General features: G+C 43.9%; 1 protein-coding gene across 4 annotated transcripts in view; it reads left to right on the top strand.

Annotated features, from left to right (window-relative positions):
- Positions 1–23,519, top strand: part of LOC310833854 (clathrin heavy chain 1-like) — a 64,270-nt gene extending 40,751 nt beyond the window's left edge. Inside the window, exons 18-34 of one of the 4 annotated variants that reach the window (XM_083716828.1) lie at positions 1,744–1,866; positions 2,392–2,537; positions 5,245–5,428; positions 6,483–6,675; positions 7,085–7,242; positions 7,368–7,532; positions 8,365–8,472; positions 9,355–9,522; positions 10,092–10,241; positions 11,186–11,317; positions 11,793–11,903; positions 12,904–13,074; positions 13,292–13,513; positions 15,157–15,177; positions 19,641–19,716; positions 20,574–20,606; positions 21,847–23,519. In XM_083716828.1, the coding sequence (XP_083572954.1) occupies positions 1,744–1,866; positions 2,392–2,537; positions 5,245–5,428; positions 6,483–6,675; positions 7,085–7,242; positions 7,368–7,532; positions 8,365–8,472; positions 9,355–9,522; positions 10,092–10,241; positions 11,186–11,317; positions 11,793–11,903; positions 12,904–13,074; positions 13,292–13,513; positions 15,157–15,177; positions 19,641–19,716; positions 20,574–20,599 (2,154 nt within the window). In that variant the 3' untranslated portion in view covers positions 20,600–20,606; positions 21,847–23,519. The remainder of the gene's footprint in view (positions 1–1,743; positions 1,867–2,391; positions 2,538–5,244; positions 5,429–6,482; positions 6,676–7,084; positions 7,243–7,367; positions 7,533–8,364; positions 8,473–9,354; positions 9,523–10,091; positions 10,242–11,185; positions 11,318–11,792; positions 11,904–12,903; positions 13,075–13,291; positions 13,514–15,156; positions 15,178–19,640; positions 19,717–20,573; positions 20,607–21,846) is intronic. The other 3 variants (XM_083716829.1, XM_083716826.1, XM_083716827.1) reach the window with 3 other exon arrangements.

The following is a 23,519-nucleotide window of genomic DNA, read 5'->3' as shown; positions in this document are numbered from 1 at the left end:
GCTTTCAAACTGTATATTTTGGGTAACCTCATTATTGCTCAATGAGAAGATCAGCGATAGTAAATGAGCCACCTGTTAGTTCAGATATCTTCCCTTCCCCAGTCAGTTTTAAAACAAATTTCCTGGAAGACTTGTTTGCTCACAGCAGCTAGCCTTTCCATATGGCAGGTGTGCAGAACCTTTTGTTCTCCAGATGTTGCTAAAATACAACACCCATCAGCCACAGCAAGCACAGCAAATGGCATGGGGTGATGGGAGGTCCAAAAGACACCTGCCCTATGGCAGCAAGGAAACATTGGATGTATTCTAATGAATGCACTCAGTTTGAATGGTGAGATGCTAATATAGACCTATGTTAGCTTTCTCCAACCCAGTGCTCTGCAGGCCCAACCAATGTAGATGTTTTGGGGCTGATGGGAGTTGTACTCCAAACATCTGGAGGGCACCAGGTTGGGAAACTGCCTTATATGAACAGTATGTTTGTCCTTGAGTGGTACCCACAATTTTCCGCAGTGCACAGTTGCTCCCTTGCAGATATGCAGAGGTTCCTTAGCAGGTAGTTCAGTGAAGCATTAGAAAATCCTTTCTCTAAATTTATAAAACACTCTGGCGAATGCAAACAGCTACTTCATGTGGTGCATAAAAGGTACAGACAACTTCCTCACTACAAGGTAAAGGTAAAGGGACCCCTGACCATTAGGTCCAGTCGTGGCCGACTCTGGGGTTGCGGCGCTCATCTCACTTTATTGGCTGAGGGAGCTGGCGTACAGCTTCCGGGTCATGTGGCCAGCATGACTAAGCCGCTTCTGGCGAACCAGAGCAGCGCATGGAAACGCTGTTTACCTTCCCGCCGGAGCAGTTCCTATTTATCTACTTGCACTTTGAGGTGCTTTCGAACTGCTAGGTTGGCAGGAGCAGGGACCCAGCAATGGGAGCTCACCCCGTCGCGGGGATTCGAACCACCAACCTTCTGATCGGCAAGTCCTAGGCTCTGTGGTTTAACCCACAGAGCCACCCGTGTCTCTTCCTCACTACAAGACTGGGTTACAAAATACACATTGTGTTTCTCTGATGAACTGACCCTTTAACACTGAGCTTTCCAAACTTTTTACAGTGAGAGGGGTAAAGACTGACATCTACTGGAGTTCATACCATGGACACATTATAAGGCACTCTCCCTATTACTGAAATAAATATAGTTCAAGATAAGCTTTTAGTCATAAAATGGAATGTGATGAGGCAGTTGAGATAAAGTTATGGCTCACAGCTGATTAGCTAATGGGACACTGTCTCAGTATAAAATCTAATTTTTGTACTGACTACTACACGTGACATTCTGTGGATGCTTTTGCAATAAACATTTGTTGGCATTCAACTTAACGCAGCTCCTTCAAGATGGTTTATTGAGTTGAACGAGATGGAGTGTGTTATTGAAAGGACACTCAACATTTGCACTTCATCCAGCTGCTTCCTTCTTCTGTCTTGCAATCAGATCTCTTGAGCCTCTCGATCTGTGCTTGGTGAATCTCTTCTCCGTAAAGGCTGTGTGTCCATGAGTTTTCTGAAAAGGAAAGCCAGCTTCGAAAAGCAAGGTGCCACAGAACTGGAAGCGTTGCAAATTAAATGGAATTACAGCCTAATTACGGCTTCCAGTGAATCTGGAAATAGCTGCCTGTAAATAGCTGCTTTTAGTCCAAATATATACTCCATGCGTTTATTGTCCTTTTCCTTTGTTTCTTTCAGGTCTGCAATGAGAACTCCTTGTTCAAGAGCGAAGCCCGCTATCTGGTGCGCAGGAAAGATCCAGAACTGTGGGTAAACGTTCTAGAGGAAAACAATCCATTCAGGAGGCCGCTCATTGATCAGGTATAGCAGGCAGACCGAAGTTGTACAAAATGCGTAGTGGTTGGTGACTGAGCAAGAAGAGAAATATCATCTGTTCTTCAGCATTGTGCTCTGAAAAGGGTAGAAGTTGCCAAAGATCTTATGTAGTCCCTCGTTTCCCATAGTTCTCCTCTAAATGAGATCAGCCTTGCCCCTCTAATGCTCTGTGCCTGCTTGCTCCATAAGAGTACCATTTGTTTTTCCCTTGCTTCTCTGCCTATGATTTTTTTTTCTCCAAACACCCGTAAACCCTTCCGTGCTGAACTCTTGTTTTCTGTTGGGGAAGGCTGCTTGTGATCCTGTGTTAGATACATGCCAAGCAAGCAAAATAGTTTGATGCTTATACTTCTTCCAGACCCATCTATTTCCTTCATAAACTAAACTTTGTTCCTTGAAAGTTAAATGCACTCCTGCTCTCCTTTGCTAACTAACTAGCTTCCTAAAACTAAGCTCCTAGTATGCTCTCTTCATGGCACTAGAAGACATTTGTTTTTTTAAAACATTCAGGTTGTCCAAACCGCATTGTCAGAAACGCAGGATCCAGAGGAGGTTTCTGTGACTGTCAAAGCTTTCATGACAGCCGACTTGCCCAATGAGCTCATTGAGCTACTGGAAAAGATTGTTTTGGATAACTCTGTCTTCAGTGAGCACAGGTAGGAAATATGCATGGAAATGAATGCTATGTGCTAGGCTTCATAGTGTAAGGTTTGCTCTAAAATGGGTATACTATATATAGCAGAAGTAGTAGACCAGCCGCTGCAAGCCTAATTGTCCGTCCCCCACAGTAGTTTCAGATGGGACCCTTCCCAATACAGTCATACCTCGGGTTACAGATGCTTTTATGTTGCATTTTTTGGGGTTACGGATGCGCCGAAACCTGGAAGTACCAGAATGGGTTACTTCCAGGTTCTGGCAGCCACACATGCGCATAACTGCTGAATTGCAACCCGTGTGTGCGCTGTGGGTTGCGAACGTGCCTCCTACACAGATCACATTCGCAACCCGAGCGTCCGCTGCATTTAGCTGTGGCAGCACAATCCTTTTTTTTTATTATCTTGGCCGGTGCCCCATCCTCCTTGCCCTTTGCTTCAAGATGTTTCATGAGGCTTTTCTTATGATTGAGAATGGAACTTAGCTGTGTTGGTCTGCTTGGCGTTATCATTTGGAACTGCAAGGGAGGTCAGCTGTGTTGGGGGCTGTTGTCTCAGGGCCCCTGAAATGGGAGACCCCAAAGACTTTTTCCGTTGGGGTCAAGCAGAATGCCTGGAAAAACGCCCTGGGGGTGCCTGCAAGCCCCCAAAACGCTGAGCGTCCTCCGGTACGCGCAGTTCTGGAAAAGTCATTTCCCCTCTTCTCCAGTGTGCTCGGCGACGTATACCAGCTGGTATATGCACACTTAAACTTCTGGCTTAACACAGCAAGAAGAGTGAAACATCGTAGATCTAATCTACTACAGTCATACCTCATGTTGCGTCCTCTTCAGGTTGTGTTTTGTCAGGTTGCGGACTGCCAAAACCCGGGAGTACCGGAATGGGTTACTTCCGGGTTTTGGCAGTCTTGCATGCACAGAAGCACTAAATCACGCTTTGCGCATGCGCAGAAGTGCCAAATCGCAACCCGTGTGTGCGCAGACGCAGGTTGCGAACACTGTGGGTTGCAAAAGTTCATACCACATGGATCATGTTCGCAACCCGAGGGTCCACTGTGTTTATTTACACGCTATGTACAGACAAAGGCATAATGGCGTCTGTTCTCTCCGGCTCCAAGAGAACAAACAAAAAGAAATAAAAGTGAAAGTGCAGTGTATTAGTACCCACAGCGGAAGAGATAAGACTTCTTCCTTTCCCAGAGTTGTCCCAGACAGGCATGTGATTTACAACAATCTCATCTGCAGCATCGGAGGAGTGAAATTGCTAACAGTTTCCTTGTAGATAGAGGCAAAAATGGTGCATAGTTTGCTGCAGAGACGTTTGGACTGTGAATAATAATAGCAATAAATGTTGAGTGATTTGTTAGTATTATTATATGCTGCCCATCTGACTGGTTTGCCCCAGCCACTCTTGGTGGCTTTCAGCAGATTAAAACATCAGACAGAGTAAAACATCAATCCTTAAAAACTTCCCTAAACAGGGTTGCCTTCAGGTGTTGTCTAACAGTCTGATAGTTGTTTATTTCCTTGACATCTGATGGGAGGGCGTTCCACAGGCCAGGTGCCACCACCAAGAAGGCCCTCTGCCTGGTTCCCTCTAACCTCACTTCTCACAGTGAGGGAACTGCCAGAAGGCACTCGGAGCTGGACCTCAGTGTCCGGGCTGGATGATGGGGGTGGAGACGCTCCTTCAGGTATACAGGGCATCCTGAAGCAAGCATCTTGTTTCAGTTGCTCAGCAGATTTTTACTGAGCATCAATTGTTTTGTGAATCAGCATGTGAAATTGAGTACATGGCAGCTTTTCAAAACACGAGTTTGGTATGAATTTTAAATTTAGGAGTCTCTATCCTTTGTAGGCTTGGGAAGGTAGCACAGATGAATTGAGTGCTGCTTACAATAAATACAATAAATAAACCAATTACTTATTAAAGAGACAAAGAGCCAATAAAATATTAATGGATTTGTTAAATTAAATATTAATGAATTCTTACTGAGCTTTTGGCCCTCTGCCACTCTCGCTTTCACACTTGGCCTCCCTGTACAAGGAGAAATGTACCAATGCGGCTCTTGTGCTGAAAATGGCTAGCCACCGCAGTTATATAGTGTGGCAGGCCACAACCCGGCTCATTTTTCTATTACGTTGTAAAGTTGCATTGACTTCGGCTGCTAGAAGCTAGTTTTGGTTTCAAGTTAATTAATGCTCACTTTTAAAATTGGTTACTGTTGCCCACACATAGTTGTCTTTTATTCCTGTGCAACTCCTAAAATAAAAGGTAAAGGTAAAGGTACCCCTGCCCGTACGGGCCAGTCTTGCCAGACTCTGGGGTTGTGCGCCCATCTCACTTAAGAGGCCAGGGGCCAGCGCTGTCCGGAGACACTTCCGGGTCACGTGGCCAGCGTGACATCGCTGCTCTGGTGAGCCAGAGCCGCACACGGAAACGCCGTTTACCTTCCCGCTGGTAAGCGGTCCCTATTTATCTACTTGCACCCGGAGGTGCTTTCGAACTGCTAGGTTGGCAGGCGCAGGGACCGAGCAACGGGAGCGCACCCCGCAGCGGGGATTCGAACCGCCGACCTTTCGATCGGCAAGTCCTAGGCGCTGAGGCTTTAACCCGCAGCGCCACCCGCGTCCCAACTCTTACGCAAACTCTGCAGGGAAGCCTGCTAGTTGAATCTACTTCTTGACTATTTCATTCTTCGCCCTTAAAGGAATCTTCAGAATCTCCTAATACTGACGGCCATTAAAGCAGACCGAACACGCGTGATGGAGTATATAAACCGCCTAGACAACTATGATGCCCCAGATATTGCAAATATTGCTATTAGCAATGAGCTGTATGAAGAAGCCTTTGCCATCTTTCGGAAATTCGATGTGAATACTTCTGCAATTCAGGTGAGGCTCAGTACAGATTGACAGCTAGTGCGTCTCGCAGAGACCTCCCTTGACCTAGAAAATTAAATATTGTAATGCTTATGCATGAAACGTCAGCAAAATGTAGCACACTTGAATGTTTATATCAGGCATAGGCAAACTCGGCCCTTCAGATGTTTTGGGACTACAACTCCCATCATCCCTAACAGGACTAGTGGTCGGGGATGATAGGAATTGTAGTCCCAAAACTGGAGGGCCGAGTTTGCCTATGCCTGGTTTCTATATCTGAAGAGCAAGAAGGGAGCCTTAACTTCAAGGATGAGTGACAGTGGCTGTTTCCTTGGGTGTATTGGGCAGATTTATATAAACCTGTTCAGTGATGTCCGAAGCTTTGCCAGAAACTATCATCACCTTACATGAGCAGCTGAACTTTTTTTCTTCTTCCTCAAGATGGCAAGCTTTCTATTTGCCCGGTAAATCCACTGGATATATACAAATATATGCAGCACTGGGTGAACAGTGAGCAGTTGTGCCCATATAATGCAACAGTCTATGGAACACTGCTTTATACAGTGGTACCTCTGGATACGAATTTAATTTGTTCCGGGGGTCCATTCTTACCCCAAAACATTTGCATCCAGAGGCGTGTTCTGTGCATGCGCGGGCGGCGGAAACCTTTCCGTTACTTCTGAGATTTGCCGTGTGCGTAGCCCGAAGCATTCGTATCCAGAGGTGTTCGTAACTAGAGATACCACTGCATATAAAATCTGAACCCTCGCTATATGAACACTGCTTCATGTATAAATTGTCAGATTCAGTGATTTGTTGTGTGTTTTTAAAGGCTTATGTTACTTTATGAATTTTATTTGTTTACACATAAAGGACAATGTATAAACCATCTAAATAAACAAAAGATTCTAGTGACGTTCTAAGCTTGTTTGGGCTTTGTATCTTTTTCTAGACTTGAATCATTCTTCATTTTCTTTTTTTTCCCCCTCTCTCCCCACCTCACCCAAACTTTCTGTGGTGCCCACTGGAGATTTATTGAGACTTTCATTTTGGTAACCTCTCCTAGGTGTTGATAGAACACATTGGCAACTTGGATCGTGCTTATGAATTCGCCGAGAGATGTAATGAACCAGCAGTTTGGAGCCAGCTGGCCAGAGCCCAGCTCCAAAAGGACTTGGTGAAGGAAGCCATAGATTCTTACATAAAGGCTGACGATCCTTCTGCCTACATGGAAGTTGTCCAGGCAGCCAACAGAAATGGTAAGCTCAAATGGTTCTTTAGTGGTAATTTTAATCCTTGCTCGATTAGCGGAAATCCTTTGGGAAGACCATCATTTGACAAAGCTGGATTGTATAAAACATCCCCATGCCAGATCTCTTTAGTATGTACTTCTAATTCTGAAAGCGTTGCATGGTCATAAATAGAAATATGTTAAGTTTGTTTAAAAACACTGCTAAAAGGTACTTCAGATAAATGAATTACTAGAATATCCATCCTGTTTAGGATCAGTATTTCAGTACAGTATACATAAAATCTCTTTGTTCTGCTGAGAGGTGGAGCATATTGTTGCTTCTTTGCAAGTGTAGGGAACAAAAAACAAAAACTAAACTAAATTCAAGGGAACTAATTTATCTTTATCCTCTTCTCTCCCCTCGCCTGCCTGTTAAGATAACTGGGAGGATCTGGTTAAATTTTTACAAATGGCTAGGAAAAAAGCAAGGGAATCTTACGTCGAGACTGAACTTATATTTGCCTTGGCAAAAACTAATAGGCTCTCGGAGCTAGAAGAGTTTGTCAGTGGCCCAAACAACGCTCACATACAGCAGGTACGTTTTCTACTTAAATGCTAGCACTTCCAGCTAAACTAACCTCTGACCTGGATTTTGAAATACGCTGGCTCCAGCTTTTGTGCCCCAGCACTCCTTCACTGACACAAACTCTTCCTCTTTAGGTTGGCGATCGCTGTTATGAGGAGGGCATGTACGATGCGGCCAAACTTCTCTACAACAATGTGTCTAACTTTGCTCGCCTGGCATCTACACTGGTTCATCTTGGGGAGTACCAGGCAGCTGTTGATAGTGGCCGCAAAGCCAACAGCACCAGGACGTGGAAGGAGGTAACTCGTTTTGTGCTGCAAGGGAAGGTATTAAGACTAGCAGTTAAAGATCTCGCTACAAACTAATGGCTGCTGTTAAAAAAAGTAATCAACAACAACCAACCACCCTAGTGTAAAAGGCACTACCTTTTTTAGAGAATCAGTTGCATCTTCTGTTCTGAACTGCAGAACCAAAGGGAGGGCTTGTAGGAGTGGTTGGGTACAGGGATACCAAAGAAGGATGCTAAGAACATCAGAATGGCCTGTTCTAGTGCTTTATTAAAGAAGGTATGGATTTACAGCAAAGCAGCCTGACAGTTCTCCAAGCCTTTTCAGATGCAGGGCGGACACCGCAGCAAGAAGATGGCTTGTCTGCGCCCAAGCCAACGTGCATACAATCTTTATACACAAAGCAGCATACGTCACTTTGTCTAGGACCTCCCAACACTTCACCTGCCCAGATGAGGGCATAGGTGGCAAATACCCAGGTCTTACAGATAGCTCCCCTTTCTGGGCTCAGAGACCAGCACCCCGAGCCCAAAGATAAGGATAACATCCAAGTGAGCCAATTAGCTTATATCAAAGCAAGTGAATAAACATATATGAGTTCATTTCTACAACCACTACCAATTAATCGTGGGGTTATCTTGACTACCAAGATGGTGCTAGCAAAGCTTCTGGAACAGTCCACATTAAGGTCAACACAACCTTCATACCTACTTTATGGAAAATATTTCAGATCAATGTCCATGTGGGGGATTGGCTCAAATCCTGATCTAAGGGATATAAGGTATTTTGGCAAGTTGACTTGTAACGCAGTTTGCTAACAGCATTTTTTGTTTCCCATTTGCAGGTGTGCTTTGCATGTGTGGATGGAAAGGAGTTCCGGCTTGCGCAGATTTGTGGCTTACACATAGTAATCCATGCTGATGAGCTTGAAGAGCTGATCAGCTATTATCAGGTGGGATTCCTTTAACTGTTTTAAAAGTGTAAAGTGCCCTTGGCTGCTTGTTTGCAGCAGTGCTATTATAGTATTTAAAACCCAATGCCCCACTTTGCCTTCAACACAGCTAACACATGCTAAAAGATCCATCGTATTTATGGCTTAAGTTAATGTTAATTGATATCCAGTATGTACAGGGCTAAAGTCCGGTGTACATCTCTAGAAAACTGCAGCTGGAGGAATTAATGTTATGCTACGAGTTTTCTTTGCTTCAGTAGAATATTCTACACATTCATAAGGAGGCTAGAGGACCACTTCAAATGGCTGTGCAGATGCACCAAGGTGTGTCGTCAGTGTGTCATACTCAAAATGTTGGGCCTTCTAGTTCCCAGCTGCTGTTTCATATTAAATGGCCCACATACCTTATCCTTCACTTATGAACAAGCTACTACAATGGTACCTCGGTTTTCGAACGTAATCTGTTCCGGAAAACAGTTTGGCTTCCAAAACATTTGAAAACTGAGGCGCAAAGGGCCTTGCAGAGGCGACCTGCAATTTCAGTGGAGAAAATTGGGAGGGGGGGGACTCAGCGGAAGCCGTTCTGCTTCCGAGGTGTGTTCGAAAACAGAAGCATTTCCTGCTGGATTTTTGGCATTCAAAAACCGAAACGTTCTGCTTCCGAGACACTCGAAAACTGAGGTACTACTGTACTACTGACTTTGAATGTTGCCTAAAGGTGCTTAGAACATCCTATATCTAAGTTAAACGGTCTCTCCTGCAATCTTTTTAATACATTCCATCTTCAAGCATTATCACTGGTTTTAAAATTGCAAGGCTTTTTCATCTTTCTTTGCAATTGAGGTATATGCTTCTTAAACATGCTGTGGTCTTTAATCCTAGGATCGCGGATACTTTGAAGAGCTGATTGCCCTCTTAGAAGCTGCTCTGGGCCTCGAACGTGCCCACATGGGGATGTTCACTGAACTTGCCATCTTGTACTCTAAATACAAACCTCAGAAGATGAGAGAGCACCTGGAATTGTTTTGGTCCAGAGTCAACATTCCCAAGGTATTTGACAATATACCTGCGATTGAGTCAATCATGTAACACAAATTATTTTAAAATTGTTGTTTTTTAAATGCCACTTGCTCTGCTTTCCTAGCAACAAAAATACATGTCAGTTCAAATAAAATAAAAACCGTAGTGGACTCAGAAAAAAAAAGTCATAGGACAAGGCTAATATCTAAAGACATTATAGAAGAAAAGTTTTTACTGTGGAAAGCTGGGAGTGAGGGGGCCAGGAGAATATTGAGGGTGAGAGGAGTGGGCAGTTCCTGGGGGAAATGGAGACAAGATCCCTGCTTAGTTACCCACCTTTTGATTTCCACAAGCAGGACAATGCAGAACGCGGCACCCAGTGGTGGAATATTGGGCAAGTTCATGGGGATAGAAGTAGTTCTTCAGATATCTTGGCCTCAGGTTATTTAAGACTTGTGCTGTCAAAGATCACATACTTTAATTAGGCCCCGAATTAAACAGAGCGAGTGGCCTGAACTCTTGTCTTTTCAGCAGACTCTACTTAAACTATTGCTTTGGCTACAGCCTGATTTGTCCCTTACCTTTCCTCTCGCCACAAGGTGCTTCGGGCAGCGGAACAGGCCCATCTTTGGGGAGAGCTGGTTTTCCTCTACGACAAATACGAAGAATATGACAACGCAATAATTACAATGATGAACCACCCTACCGATGCATGGAAGGAAGGGCAGTTCAAGGACATAATTGCAAAGGTAAGCAGCTGTAATGGTAACAACTCCTCAGCTTTGACCCCAAAACATGTTGAGTTTCACAGCAGTTCAGGTATTCAGATCTGTTGGTGTGTCTTGAAAACCCAGTGGGTGGCCAAGGGACTACAAGACATGGCCAAATCTTCCTGTGGCAGAAGCACCATCCATCATTCAGCTTCTTAATAATACATTCTGATTTTCTAAAGTTGCTTCTCTGAGAAACAGGAGCTTTTGCACCCTCATCCAATTCATTATTGCCAGACACTGTTTTAGCACCAAAACAGTTTCCTCAGATTTAGATGGAAAGAAGAGGAAGAGAGTTGAGTATCATTTGCATACTGGTGGCACTGAACCTCAAAGCACCAGGCAAGCTCTCCCAGCAGTTTCATGTGGTTTTGACAACTATGAACTCTTTAGTTAATAGGAGAGCCAGTGTGGTGTAGTGGTTAAGAGCGGTGGACTCGTAATCTGGTGAACCGGGTTCGCGTCTCCGCTCCTCCACATGCAGCTGCTGGGTGACCTTGGGCCAGTCACACTTCTCTGAAGTCTCTCAGCCCCACTCACCTCACTGAGTGTTTGTTGTGGGGGGGGGGGAGGGAGGGAAAGGAGAATGTTTTCTGCTTTGAGACTCCTTCAGGTAGTGATAAAGTGGGATATCAAATCCAAACTCTTCTCTTCTTCGTCTTTATCCAGCCCCACAGGGCATCAGACATGCACCACTTCTTAGGTACACTTAAGTTAGCAACTGTGATTCCATTTTCTAAGGATGGCAGCATGATAAAGCTTGCAGATTTATTTATTTGCTCTAACTTTTTATACAGTACTGCTGTGCAGATCTGTTAAAGACTCTTGAGGACCAAATAAGAGGGTCATAGTTAACTAAATGCTGTTCGTTAAATCACTCTCAGGGGCAGCCAATTACCTCACAGCTTGAATTTGTTCTCTAGGTGGCCAACGTGGAGCTATATTACAAAGCGCTGCAGTTTTACTTGGATTATAAACCACTGCTGATCAATGATCTCCTCCTGGTATTATCTCCAAGGCTGGATCACACCAGAACGGTCAGCTTTTTCTCCAAGGTGAGTTAGAGGAGGCACAAATTGAAAATGGGCTAAATTACATACTTTTCTTGAAGACCTTTCCATTTCAAATTGTACATTCAAGGCAAAAGGGGTTTCATCTTTTATCATGCCAAGACATAATAATAATAATAATAATAATAATAATAATAATAATCATCATCAATAAATAAGTGCTAAATAATAAATAATATAATTTTATTATTTAAACCCCACCCATCTGGCTGGGTTTCCTTTGACTAACTTTTCCCCCTTCCAAATCCTCTTGTTGCACACATAAACTTGTATAAAATGACTTAAGGTCTTAAATTGTGGATATACCATTTGTTCCAATAAGGTTTTGTTTTGGGAGATGACTAGTTTCTAAGGTTTAATGTGACTTACATTAGGTGGGCCCTGTTACCTTCGAGATGTACTTTGTGGGAGGCCCTTCAGCAAGAACAACTCTTTGCCTAAACAATTGCATTTCCCCTAGGTTAATCAGCTGCCTCTAGTGAAACCTTACCTGCGCTCAGTCCAGAATCATAATAATAAAGGAGTCAATGAAGCGCTGAACAATCTTCTGACGGAGGAGGAAGACTACCAGGTAAGTTTCTGGAAACAGCAATTATGGCATTTTTCTATAGAAGCATAATTATGGTATGTATGCAGAATGACCACTTAATTCATTACTTTAAAATGCTTAGCCTTTGTATCAGCTCCATACATTCCTCTTCAGCCAGGCCTTTGGTTGATTAATTAATATTCAATGGCCTTTTAAATGTGTTTGTGGGAGGGGGGGTTATTATTAATTTTTGTTGTAACTATTTTGTGCTTTTACCCTGTATTTTTTATCTCGTGAACTGCCGTGAGATCTTCAGAATGAAGGGCAGTATATAAATTAAATAAATAAGCAAATAAATAAATTAACAACCCCTCCCCAATTTGCCGAGAAGGCCCTTTGGCTGAAAAATGTTCCCCATCACTGCCTTAAACAGGTCTGAGGTCAGTGGTTTTAAGTGCGTGCAGAGTAGTTTCTGATGTAAATCTGTAGCCCGCTACTTAAAGCCCATGGGAGAATATCCTTTGTGTTTTGCTGTGTTCAGAAGCTTCGACAAAAACTTCCAGCCACCTCCATCATACAGCCCTGTAGGCTTAGTAGTAGTAGTAATAATAATAATAATAATAATAATAATAATAATAATAATAATTATTTGTACCCCAGCCACTCTGGGTGGCTTCCACAGAGACCAAAAATACACTAAAATGTCACACACTAAAAACTTCCCTGAGCAGGGCTGCCTTAAGATGTCTTCTGAAAGTCAGGTAGTTGTTTATCTCTTTGACATCTGATGGGAGGGTGTTCCACAGGGCGGGCGCCACTACCGAGTAGGCCCTCTGCCTGGTTCCCTGTAGCTTTGCTTCTCGCAATGAGGGAACCGCCAGAAGGCCCTCGGCGTTGGACCTCAGTGTCCAGGCAGAACGATGGGGGTGGAGACGCTCCTTCAGGTATAATGGCCAAGGCCGTTTAGGGCTTAGCATCGCTTGTAGCAATTCAATTCGCTCCTCCATGTGCCTGACTATTAACTTTCTCCCCCTTCCAATAGGGCTTGCGAGCATCCATTGATGCCTACGACAACTTTGATAACATTACACTGGCTCAGCGTCTAGAGAAACATGAGTTGATTGAGTTCAGGCGCATTGCCGCTTACCTGTACAAAGGCAATAACAGATGGAAGCAGAGCGTGGAGCTCTGCAAGAAAGATCGCTTATATAAGGTCTGTTTTTGTTTAGCGTTGTTAGTTCCTCCTTGTATGTACTGGGAGCACGTGGGATGGAATTTTAAACAACTTTTTATCATAAAAGCCTGCAGAAGATGAAGCAGTCCTGCATCTGTTTTTGCGCCTATGCAATCTGCCCTAGCATTATGCATGAGAAGTCTGATGTAGTTATTTCATGGCTCTAAATAAGTTTCTTGGTGTTGGTGTTCTGTAGGATGCTATGCAGTATGCCGCAGAATCCAAAGATGCTGAGCTGGCAGAGAAACTGCTTCAGTGGTTTCTGGAAGAAGACAAGAAAGAGTGTTTCGCAGCTTCTCTCTTCACGTGTTACGACTTGTTGCATCCGGACGTGGTCCTTGAGCTGGCATGGAGGCATAACATTATGGACTTTGCGATGCCTTATTTTATCCAGGTGATGAGGGAGTACCTGACCAAAGTAAGTGTGGCTTCTCTAGAAAGCCTTGTTGCTTTGATCTCGAATCCTGGGTGACATGCTTCAAATTTTGCCTTTAAAAAGCCCTGGCAAAACGTTTCAGTTATTACCAAATTGCTTTAAATGCCATATTGCGAATGGTGGGGTGGAGACTTACAGGAATCCTGAGATCCAGCCTGCAAAAATGAAGGGAACTACAAAAAGGACTAGCCTTCGGCATACATTTTCTGGAACTTACCAACATCTAGTTAGTAGATTTACTCCTTTTTATTATTTTATTTTTAGTCTCCCATTACAGATGGCCAGACACACTAGCCAAAACTTCTCCTGGCTGCTCCCAATTGCCGCTAAACCTTCAGATTTACCAGATTTTTCGCTCCATAAGACGCACCTAGTTTTTAGAGGGGGAATGCAAGAAATTTTTTTTTTTTAAAGGGAGTGCTGAGCAGAGCCTGTATGCACCCCAGGCTCTGCTCAGCGCTCCCTTTCACGAGCCGCGAAGAGTGTGTGTGCGGCACTTGGGGGCTTTTCCCCAGGAGGGAGAAGGGACTGAGAAGCCGCGTCAGTCCCTTCTCCTTCCTTGGGGAAAAGCCCCCAAGAACTGCACACACACTAGGCACGGCTCTTTAAAGAGTGTGCAGCTCTTGCGGGCTTTTCCACGAGGTGGGAGAAGGACAGCCGATCAGTGACAGGCTGCCCTTCTCCCTCCTCGGGGAAAAGCCCGTAAGATCCGTGCTTTTCCCGCCTGCATCCACTCCATAACACACACACACACACATTTCCCCTTACTTTTTAGGAGGGGGAAAAGTGTGTCTTAAGGAGCGAAAAATGCGGTAAGTTTTTTTTCATGAAGAAGTTGAGCTCTGTTCTTTTTCACTTTTAAACATTTGGACTACTTCATTTTTACTAGCTCACTTGACTAAAACACTTCCTTTTAGATGTTTTCCCCTACTTGGAATAGTGTGTTTTGGAAACTAACGTGCTCACACGCTGCTCTCCGTGAGCCGCATGTGTCTGCTGTTTCCTTTTTATTCTTTTGACTGCCTGCAAAAAAGGCCCCAGGGTGGGATGCTGAAAGCTGCCTGGATCTTGGAGGTCTGTAACTGATAGCCATGTATTTCAGGCCAAAAGGACTACTTACATACTCATCCTTTTTGTAAGCACCTGGATATTAAAATAATAATAATAATTTTCCGCTAGAATAAAGCAAGATCAAAATAGCAGCAGCAAAAATCTGGTTATCCCTTTGCCCTTCCCCACACCATCCCAGGTATAACCATTGCAGTTGCTGATACTTTCATTAATTTAGTGTGCAAGCCCATTGATGTATGGCAAGTACAGTGTAGGTTTTGGATTTATGCAAGACAACCCTTTCAATAGGTCATCTCTGAAACTGCATTGCAGATTAAGTATTGTAATGCTAAGTAAGCTTTCCATGTATATAAACTTACCACTTTTGTGTTAAGTAAGATATTGGCTTCCCATAGGTTTAAATGCTGAGTATGCATGCTTCTTTTCTGTGTGGGTCTCCTTTCCTATTTCTCCCTGCAAACTCCCCTTCCCATGTTTGTGTGATCTTTGCTTTTTCTTGAAATTGATTTTCTGGCTTATTGATTTTAAGTATTCCCCTCTGAATTTTCTTGCAGGTTGATGGTCTGTTTAATAAGGTGACCGTTGCTCTGGTTTTACATTGGCTTTTTAAATTTGTGTCCCTAAAACGTATCTAAAGCTATTTGGGAGTCTTAACTGTAGCTTTTGCTGAAAAGCAGAATAATCTAGCTTTGGTCTAACTAATACCATAGTAAATATCTCTTCCACAGTAGCTTGGGGGAAATCCAACCAGACCTAGCTTGCTGTGTGCCCGCTAGCTACAAAGTAGGTCAGAATTCAGTTGTTTTAGGCACGGCAGTCAAATTTTCATCTTTAAGATGCTTATCTGCCTATAGTGCCTCCGATTATTTGGGAAAGTTTGCATCTGAAATGTCCAAATCTAATGCAATATCAAGGTAGTTGAGGCTTCTCATGGTGGCCTAGTAAGGTCCTAACAAGCTAGTCTTTGGGGGGGGGGGGGAATGTGTAAAATGAAGTAATAACAACAACAACAATAATCCCTTTTTTACACTTGGGATATAACTGAGTCTTAGATCTGATGGGCGTTACCATGCTCTTGTCAAGCTGAACTCTGGTTGGATTTTACAAGTGGCAAGTGTCTACTAAATAATTCAGTCTTCCAGAAAGAGCATGCATGAAAAGACTGCTTTTAAAATGAGAACTAATCTAGTACATGGAGGTAGTAATTAATTGGAGAACGAATTTCCCCATTTTTAATGTAAATAATTGTTTTAACTCCCCTCATGTGTACCTAACAGCAAGATGTGCACCCCTGTACCAAAATACATGCCTCCTATTAACAACCTTTTGAACACCCTTAAAAAAAGTAGGGATAGAAACGGATATCCCAGGAGATAACAAAGGTGCATATGCAAGAGGCTGTAGGTGGAAGATGCATCCCAGATCTGACGGGAACTACCTCTTGGGTGTGGGGAGGAGGAGAACTTATGATCAGATTCCTGGGCCAGCAGCCTTTTATAACATCCAGTAGGAGTGCTGCAGCTTCTGCTGTGAAGGTATTACTAATCTGTTGACAGACCCATTGTTGATTGGTGAGTGGGTGGGCAGATTCCACACTTGCAAGGCCAGAATAAAGCCATTAATAGTAGCTTCTAAGAGGAAAGTTGCTGCAAATGCTAAAACTAAGTAGCAGCTAAGGAAACTAGACATATCCTATTCAGTTTCAAGCCAGTAGGTAAACAGTGTAATCTTGAATATTTAGCTTAGCAAAAGTTAGTATTGCTGTTGGGGTTAAATCCAAGATATACCGTATTTTTTGCACCATAACACTCACTTTTTTCCTCCTAGAAAGTAAGGGGAAATGTCTGTGCGTGTTATGGAGGGAATGCCTATGGGTGGCGGGGGGGATCTGCTGCAGTCGTGAGCAGAGGATCCATGGTTCCCCTTCCTTCCCTCCTCCGTGGCTCGCTTTGAAACAGCAAAGCGGAAGAAGAGCCGCTGAGTGGGGAGGAGAGAGGGACAGAGAGCCTGCTTCTTTAAAGGAGCAAAGTGGGAGAGGAGAGGAGCCTTCTCCCCTTATACCCCTCTTCTGCATTATTAGCAGCATCCTTCTCCACACACCCCACGTGTGCTCCTTGTCCCTTGAGTGCTTTTCCTTCCCTCCCCACTTAAAACGTGGTTACAAAGCACGGATCCACATGGATCTTCAGGATTTTTGCACTGGGTCACCCCAAATTCACCATCAGATCACATAGCATGTCCATGGCTACATCTTGCACCAAAAAAATCACACACCCACTGTTGTCTGGGGCCGCAGTGGTGCAAAAATGTGGTTACAAAGCATGGATCCACATGGATTCTCAGGATTTTTGCATTGGGCTACTCCAAACTCACTGTCAGATCACATGTCTGTGGCCACAGCATGAACCACAAAAACCATACATCCACTGTTTCGTTTAGAATATTTTTTTTCTTGTTTTCCTCTAAAAACTACGTGCGTGTTATGGTCGGATGCGTGTTATAGAGCGAAAAATACGGTAGATCCCCCCCTTTAGCTTGAATATTTTTATAGTGTTGGAATGTAACAGCAACCAAGAGAGCTTAGATTTCTCCTCTTAATGGGACCGATTATATTAGCAATAGTACTGGGGTTCCTGTCCAGAGAAAAGTATCCTTTGGGGGGGGGTTAACTTCATCCAAAAAATGGGAAATCCAAGTGCACCATTAAAACTTCTGCAATACAATAAAATTGAAAGGAATGCTGCCCAAGTGTACCAAGACATGAAACGGCAAGAATCCCAAGACATTCTGGCCTTCGCACAATGGCAGGAACCTATCAACTGGTATTACAACCCTGCCTTTTACATAGGAATCGCTTGCAGAAGTGAATTGTAATTGAAAAATGTAACGGGAGTCTGGTCCCTGGATAAGACAGAACTAGACTGAGGAGTTTATGCTCACATCCAAGAGAATGCAACTGCTCTTCAGCTGTCTGGCTTAGCAAAAAGCAAACCCTCTTCCAGTCTTGGAAATGCTTCCTCTTGAGTAAACTTCAATATTTAAGCTGCTCTAAGCAATGATGGTGGCATTACAGTGGTATGTTAAGGAGACATGCTGACATGACAGCTTGAAACTAAACAGAATCTTCTGGTATGACTTTAAATTTCCAGGAACTTGCCTTCCAATCCAAAGCAAAGTGAAACCTCATTGTAATGGCAGCTGTTAATGTTGCTTGCAATGTATTTGCAGAAACCCCACAAATTGGCCTGGCAGCTCTGAATGGACTTGCCGATCAGAAGGTCGGAGGTTCAAATCCCCGCAATGGGGTGAGCTCCCGTTGCTCGGTCCCTGCTCCTGCCCACCTAGCAGTCCGAAAGTACGTCAGAGTGCAAGTAGATAAATAGGTACCACTCCGGCGGGAAGGTAAACGGCGTTTTCGTGCACTGCTCTGGTTTGCCAGAAGTGGCTTAGTCATGCTGGCCACATGACCTGGAAGCTGTACGCCGGCTCCCTCGGCCAGTAAAGCGAGATGAGCGCTGCAACCCCAGAGTCGGCCACATGGACCTAATGGTCAGGGGTCCCTTTACCACTGAAACTGTATGCTGGTAGTAAAACCAGACCGCAATGTCCGTAAAATGCCCATCAGATTCTATAGGTAAGGAACAGTTTCTTCCAATGAGTAGAGATATGCAGGTCCTCATCTACACAACATGGGGTGAGGACTTGCTTGTCACGTCTTGCCTTTCCTCCTGTTGGCATAAGCCAAAGAAGCCTTTGAAGTATCACGTTTCCCCTTGACCAACTGGGAACTCTGTTCAGAATGCAGGCAGAGAAGGGGACCGTGCTGCTCTTTGCTCCCCCTGCCTACTCCAAATAATAAAAAGCTGGTTTGGGGAAGAGGAGAAACTTAACAATGCATCAAGTGTGCTGCCTACGTCTCTCTATCTTTATCCCTCCATGTCTGATGGCTAGGTCACCCAGTCCTAGTGGTACACTGTTGCCCCTATCCCAGTAAAGCACATTTTGGGGAAAAGCAGGAATGAATGAATAATTAATATAATAATAAAAATTTATTTATATCCCGCCCTCCCCAGCCGAAGCCAGGCTCAGAGCGGCTAACAACAGTAAAATAATACAGCATTCTAAAATCAATTCATTATAAAATCAGTTCAAATCAAATTAATGGCAACCATTGGGCTAGAGTTCTGTGAGGATTACCAAAGGAGGGGGTCAGGCTGTGCCTTGGCCAAAGGCCTGGTGGAACAGTTCTGTCTTGCAGGACCTGCAGAAAGATGTCAAGTCCCGCAGGGCCCTAGTCTCTTGTGACAGAGGGTTCCACCAGATCGGAGCCACAGCCGAAAAAGCCCTGGCTGTGGTTGAGGCCAGCCTAACCTCGCTGTGGCCAGGGACCTCCAAGATGTTTTTGTTTGAAGACCGTAAGGTCCTCCGTGAGACATACCAGGAGAGGCGGTCCCGTAGGTACGAGGGTCCTAGGCCATAGCCATTGACTTATGGGTGGGAGGAAGTAACAACATGCACTCAGGGACACCATTGGGGTGAGGATTAAGCTTGCCCCTGGTGAACTTCATGCCCAGCACGAGAAACATGTTTCACCTCCCTATAGCTGTCCAGATTTTTTATTTTTTCAGTGCTCTGCCAATTTGTCCTAAGGGACCATTGAAGTAAGTTAGGGGCTCTTTGGGTTAGCTCTGGGTTCTGTTGCTTGATGGAACGTGGGAACTGGCTCTTGCAGGTAACGGGTGTTTCGAAAGGTGAATCTAGTCTGAAGCTCCCTGCGACTTAATTGTTCTGCGAACTTGACCATGCATTTTTGCTCGTGCCACAGGCCATCCTATTAAAGAGCTGATCTCTGGCAGTTGAGCAAATGCTGAAACTGGACTTCGTTCTGAAAGTAGAAAGTTGTGCTAGATCCGCTGACACATTGAGACATAAATATTTTTAAATGAAAGCTGGAACGGAAACACTTGGGAGGGGGGGTCGCAGAACTCGGGCGCTAAGAAGTTCCTTCATGAGAGTTTCCTTTCACTTTATAACTTAGGTGGATAAACTTGATGCTTCTGAAAGCCTAAGGAAAGAAGAGGAACAAGTAACTGAACCCACTCCAATAGTATTTGGTAGGTGAAGACTTGCTTTCTTTTTGTTAGGCCCTCAACTGAGAAGCGTTTCCAGAAAATCCAAGTATTTGTACTTAACAAACCCTCCGTGTGTTAATGCAGAACTAGAAGAACTTGAAATTTCTTCATAGGCTGTAACTAAAAATCTCTTGCTGCCAGTGACTGCCATGTCGTCATCACAATATAATTCAAGATATCGGTGTTTCAGAAGAAAACTAGTTTATGTTAGGTTTTCTCTAGCTGTCCTGGAAGCAGCCATGCAGCACAACTTGTTTACTGAAGTAAACTGATTTGAAGAGGGCTTACTTCCTAGCAATTCTCTCTAGGATTGCAGCCTTTACAGATTCTGGATGCTTTTCAAAGAGGTTTATTGAACACACGGACACACACAAAAAATGAACCAGTGTTGGGATAGAACAGCTATTCTCTTAACATCATTTCTCATTTATATGATCCATGAGTGGAGGCTGAACTAGGCAGATCCTGCTCCTGAAAGCTTGGAAGAAATTGCATGGTTGTAGAAAAGTTTGCGGATATACAAATGAAGTCCCATAGATACGGAATATTACACTACATTTGGCTCTCAGCCTTTTTTTCCAGTAGAAAACACCCTCTCTAGTTAAATTTTTTTGCCATTTCAAGAGGTGCAGTATCTCCAGATGGGCAAGGGTGTTCTTGGTATGTCTGAACTATTGTAGGGGGAAACCTTCCTTTCTGTGGGTGGCAAGACTCTCTGAGATTAAATCTTCTGGAAAAACAGAATCCCATTAAGGGAGAAAATGGTGCTTCTATTCCAGAAATGTGTAAAAAGTCTTTATTTTGGCAAAAGGTAGACTTTATTGACAATTGCATTCTAGGTCCCTCCATTAAAGGAAGTTCATGATGACGAGGTCAGTTCTCTACTGGGAATGGTTTTCAATGGGAGTTCAGTTTTCCCATGCATGAGGCATGCGTAGTTTTTTAGTAGAGTTTTAACAAATGTGTGTCTGGTCTGTGGCAGAATTAATAAGCATAGGCTGGGGAAATACGACTAACAGATCTAACTGCAACGTGTTTAAAACTCTTGGCTGTACAGATGTGTATCATATGGGGTTTTTGTTTGAACTTTGAAAGTTTCTCTTAATGTAGTTTTTCAGGACCTAATAGGTGCCAGACAATTGAAACAAAATCAGTCACTACTTCACCGCAGGGAAGGAGCAGGGAGGCATTTACTATAAAAAAAACAACACAGAACCCCTGAGCTATTTTTATATCATATGGGAGCTGTTCATTCAAGGATTTCTCAGGAAGTCTTGGCTGTTTCCCAGTCATGAAAAGGGGGCAGGCAGCTGAAACATGCGGTTACACTGGAATTTCGAGAACTGTCCCTTGTCTGTCTGCCCTTCTTTTAAATCTGGAAGGGCCTTAGCTCAGCAGTAGAACCATTGGGGGGCATTCAGCAACGTAGACCTATTGAAATTACCGGCCCTAACATAAGTCATGTTCATTAACTGGGTCTCCTCTGAGAAAAATTACATTTTTTACCTCTCCCAAGGAGCTTCCCGCCCTCCCCATTCTGATCCTTGTAAAGTAAATCGGAGGCAGAGGTTTTCTCGGGTCACTCAGTTTCATGGCTGAGTGGGGCGGAGGGGATTCAAACCTGCATCTTCCACAAGCATAGTCCAGGATCCGAGCAATTGCAGCGCACTGGCTCTCAACACCACATAGGAGAGACCCCAGGTTCAGTCCTTTTAACTTTGCCAGCTTAGGAGTCAGTTCTGGAGAAATATTCCTTACCTGAGATCTTGGAGCTACTTCCAGTTAGATTAGGACAGTATTTACAGGTTTTTTTTTTAATCCTGTCAACCACGCTGTGATCCGCTGGTGAAGGTCAGTATGTAAATTTAATAAAAATATATATATCTACAGAGAAATAAAGATGGGCAAATAGTCTAACATAGTATAAGGCAGCTTCGTGTGACGTTAGAGATGGAAATGTACCTTTTGCCTTTTCTGTTTCAATCTTTTTTAAAAACAGACAAACACACCCCTGCATTTTGAATTGGGATTTGTTGGGTTCTGTGGGCTGGGGTGCGCAAAAGGCCTTACCTTCCAAGTGACTTAAACGGACCCCCCTTGTCTTTCTTCCAGGCCAGCAGCTGATGCTAACGGCAGGCCCAAACACAGTACCTCCACAGGCAAACTTCCCCTATGGCTACACGGCGCCAGGATTCAGCCAGCCACCAGTTTACGGTTTCAATATGTAACTCGCGCTGCGAGACCTTTAACCGTCTCGGATCATCATCTTCCCGTCCCTCTTTTTTTTTTTTTTTTACTTTTTCTCCAAGAAGGCACAGATGACTCCCTGCGTTGGCTTGAATGCCCTTTTCAGCCCACCCTTACCCCCCCCCCTTGGTTCAGAGACACCCAAAGGACACTGTGTTATTTATTGCTATGTCCGGTTACATTTCAACCTCAAAAGGCAGCTCTCCCCCCTCTCCTTTTATCTTGTTTTCCGTTAGCGACATTTCAAGGCTCTCTCTGAAGCGGAGGCAAACACTCCCAACTAAAACCAACAACCCAGCAATAACTTCTGGGGGCTAGAAGAATTTCTGGCAGTGGTTTGGGGCGTTTTAGTGCTGCTTTCCCCTCTCTCTCTCCTTCCAGAGTCCTCTCTCTAGCCACGTGCATGCTGGGGCGTCCTCTGGCACCAAGCTGTTAACGTGTTAAAAAGTACTGTAACAGATGAAGCCAAACCTTCCAACTGGTGGGATATATGAAAATTGTATGTAACACACACCTTCTCCCCATTTGTTTGTAGCGCTGTGCAGAAAAAAAAGGAAAATAAAAATTGTATTTGGAGGCGACAAGGGGGAGAGGTGACACAGTTTACAGAATGTTGCAAAAAAAAAAAAAAAAGCATCTATGCCTTCTGGAATTTTTTGTGTTTCTTTTTTTTCTTTTTTAAAAAAGAAAACCTTCCTTGGAGAATAAATTGGATCATATCTCAGAGCAGACACTCCCCATATTTTTTGTTCCTGTAGTACGTAATAGCATGATACTCACTGGCATCAAATGGTACACATTTTCAACAACATAACTTGGCTATGTGACTTTCTTTTTTTTTTCTTGACAAGCAAATGTCAAAGAGTGTGTTGCCTGGGCAGCCATAAGTATTGTGAATGTGTGCGGCAGAGAGGACCGTGTTGGTAAGAAACATAGCTGTCAACTTTCCCCTATTCCCTTATTCTGAATAGGATTCCTCACGAGAAAAGGGAAGAGTTGACAGCTATGGTAAGAAATGAGTTTGGAAGCCCCGGGAAGTACGGGTGCACGTCCTTGCGGGACTTCAAGTCTCACCTTGAAAGTGAGTCTTCTGCTATGCTGGCTATATTTGACCTGAAACTCTAAAGCAGGTGTAGGCTGCTCCTATCATCCCTGACCACACACCATGCTGGTTGAGATGAGCTGGAGAGTCCACAACATCTGGAGGTGTCCAATTTCCCAATTCCTGCTGTAAAACTCTCTGGGCATTTGGAGATACCTTTCTGAGCCGGCAACAGCTCCAATTCCCATCCACCCTTCTTCTGGCTCTGTGCAGGAATTCTGTGAGATCAGATGGTCTGCCCACCAAACGCACTCTCGCTTTTCTTCTTCTTCCCAATAGAGAATGCCAACAGGGATGTTACTACTTTGTGCCACTCTTCAGAGACATATATCATTAACATTTTATGTACTTAAAACTAGATAATGTATAATTTATGGCTATGACTCTTGTGCTAATCATGGATATTATGAAAATCCAATTATAAACATAAATCAAA

This window comes from Podarcis gaigeae (genome assembly GCF_964106915.1).
Source record: "Podarcis gaigeae genome assembly, chromosome: 16".
NCBI classification, from domain to species: Eukaryota; Metazoa; Chordata; class Lepidosauria; order Squamata; family Lacertidae; genus Podarcis; species Podarcis gaigeae.
The sequence above is the reverse complement of the archived record's forward strand: the minus strand, read 5'-3'. Positions and strand labels throughout refer to the sequence as shown.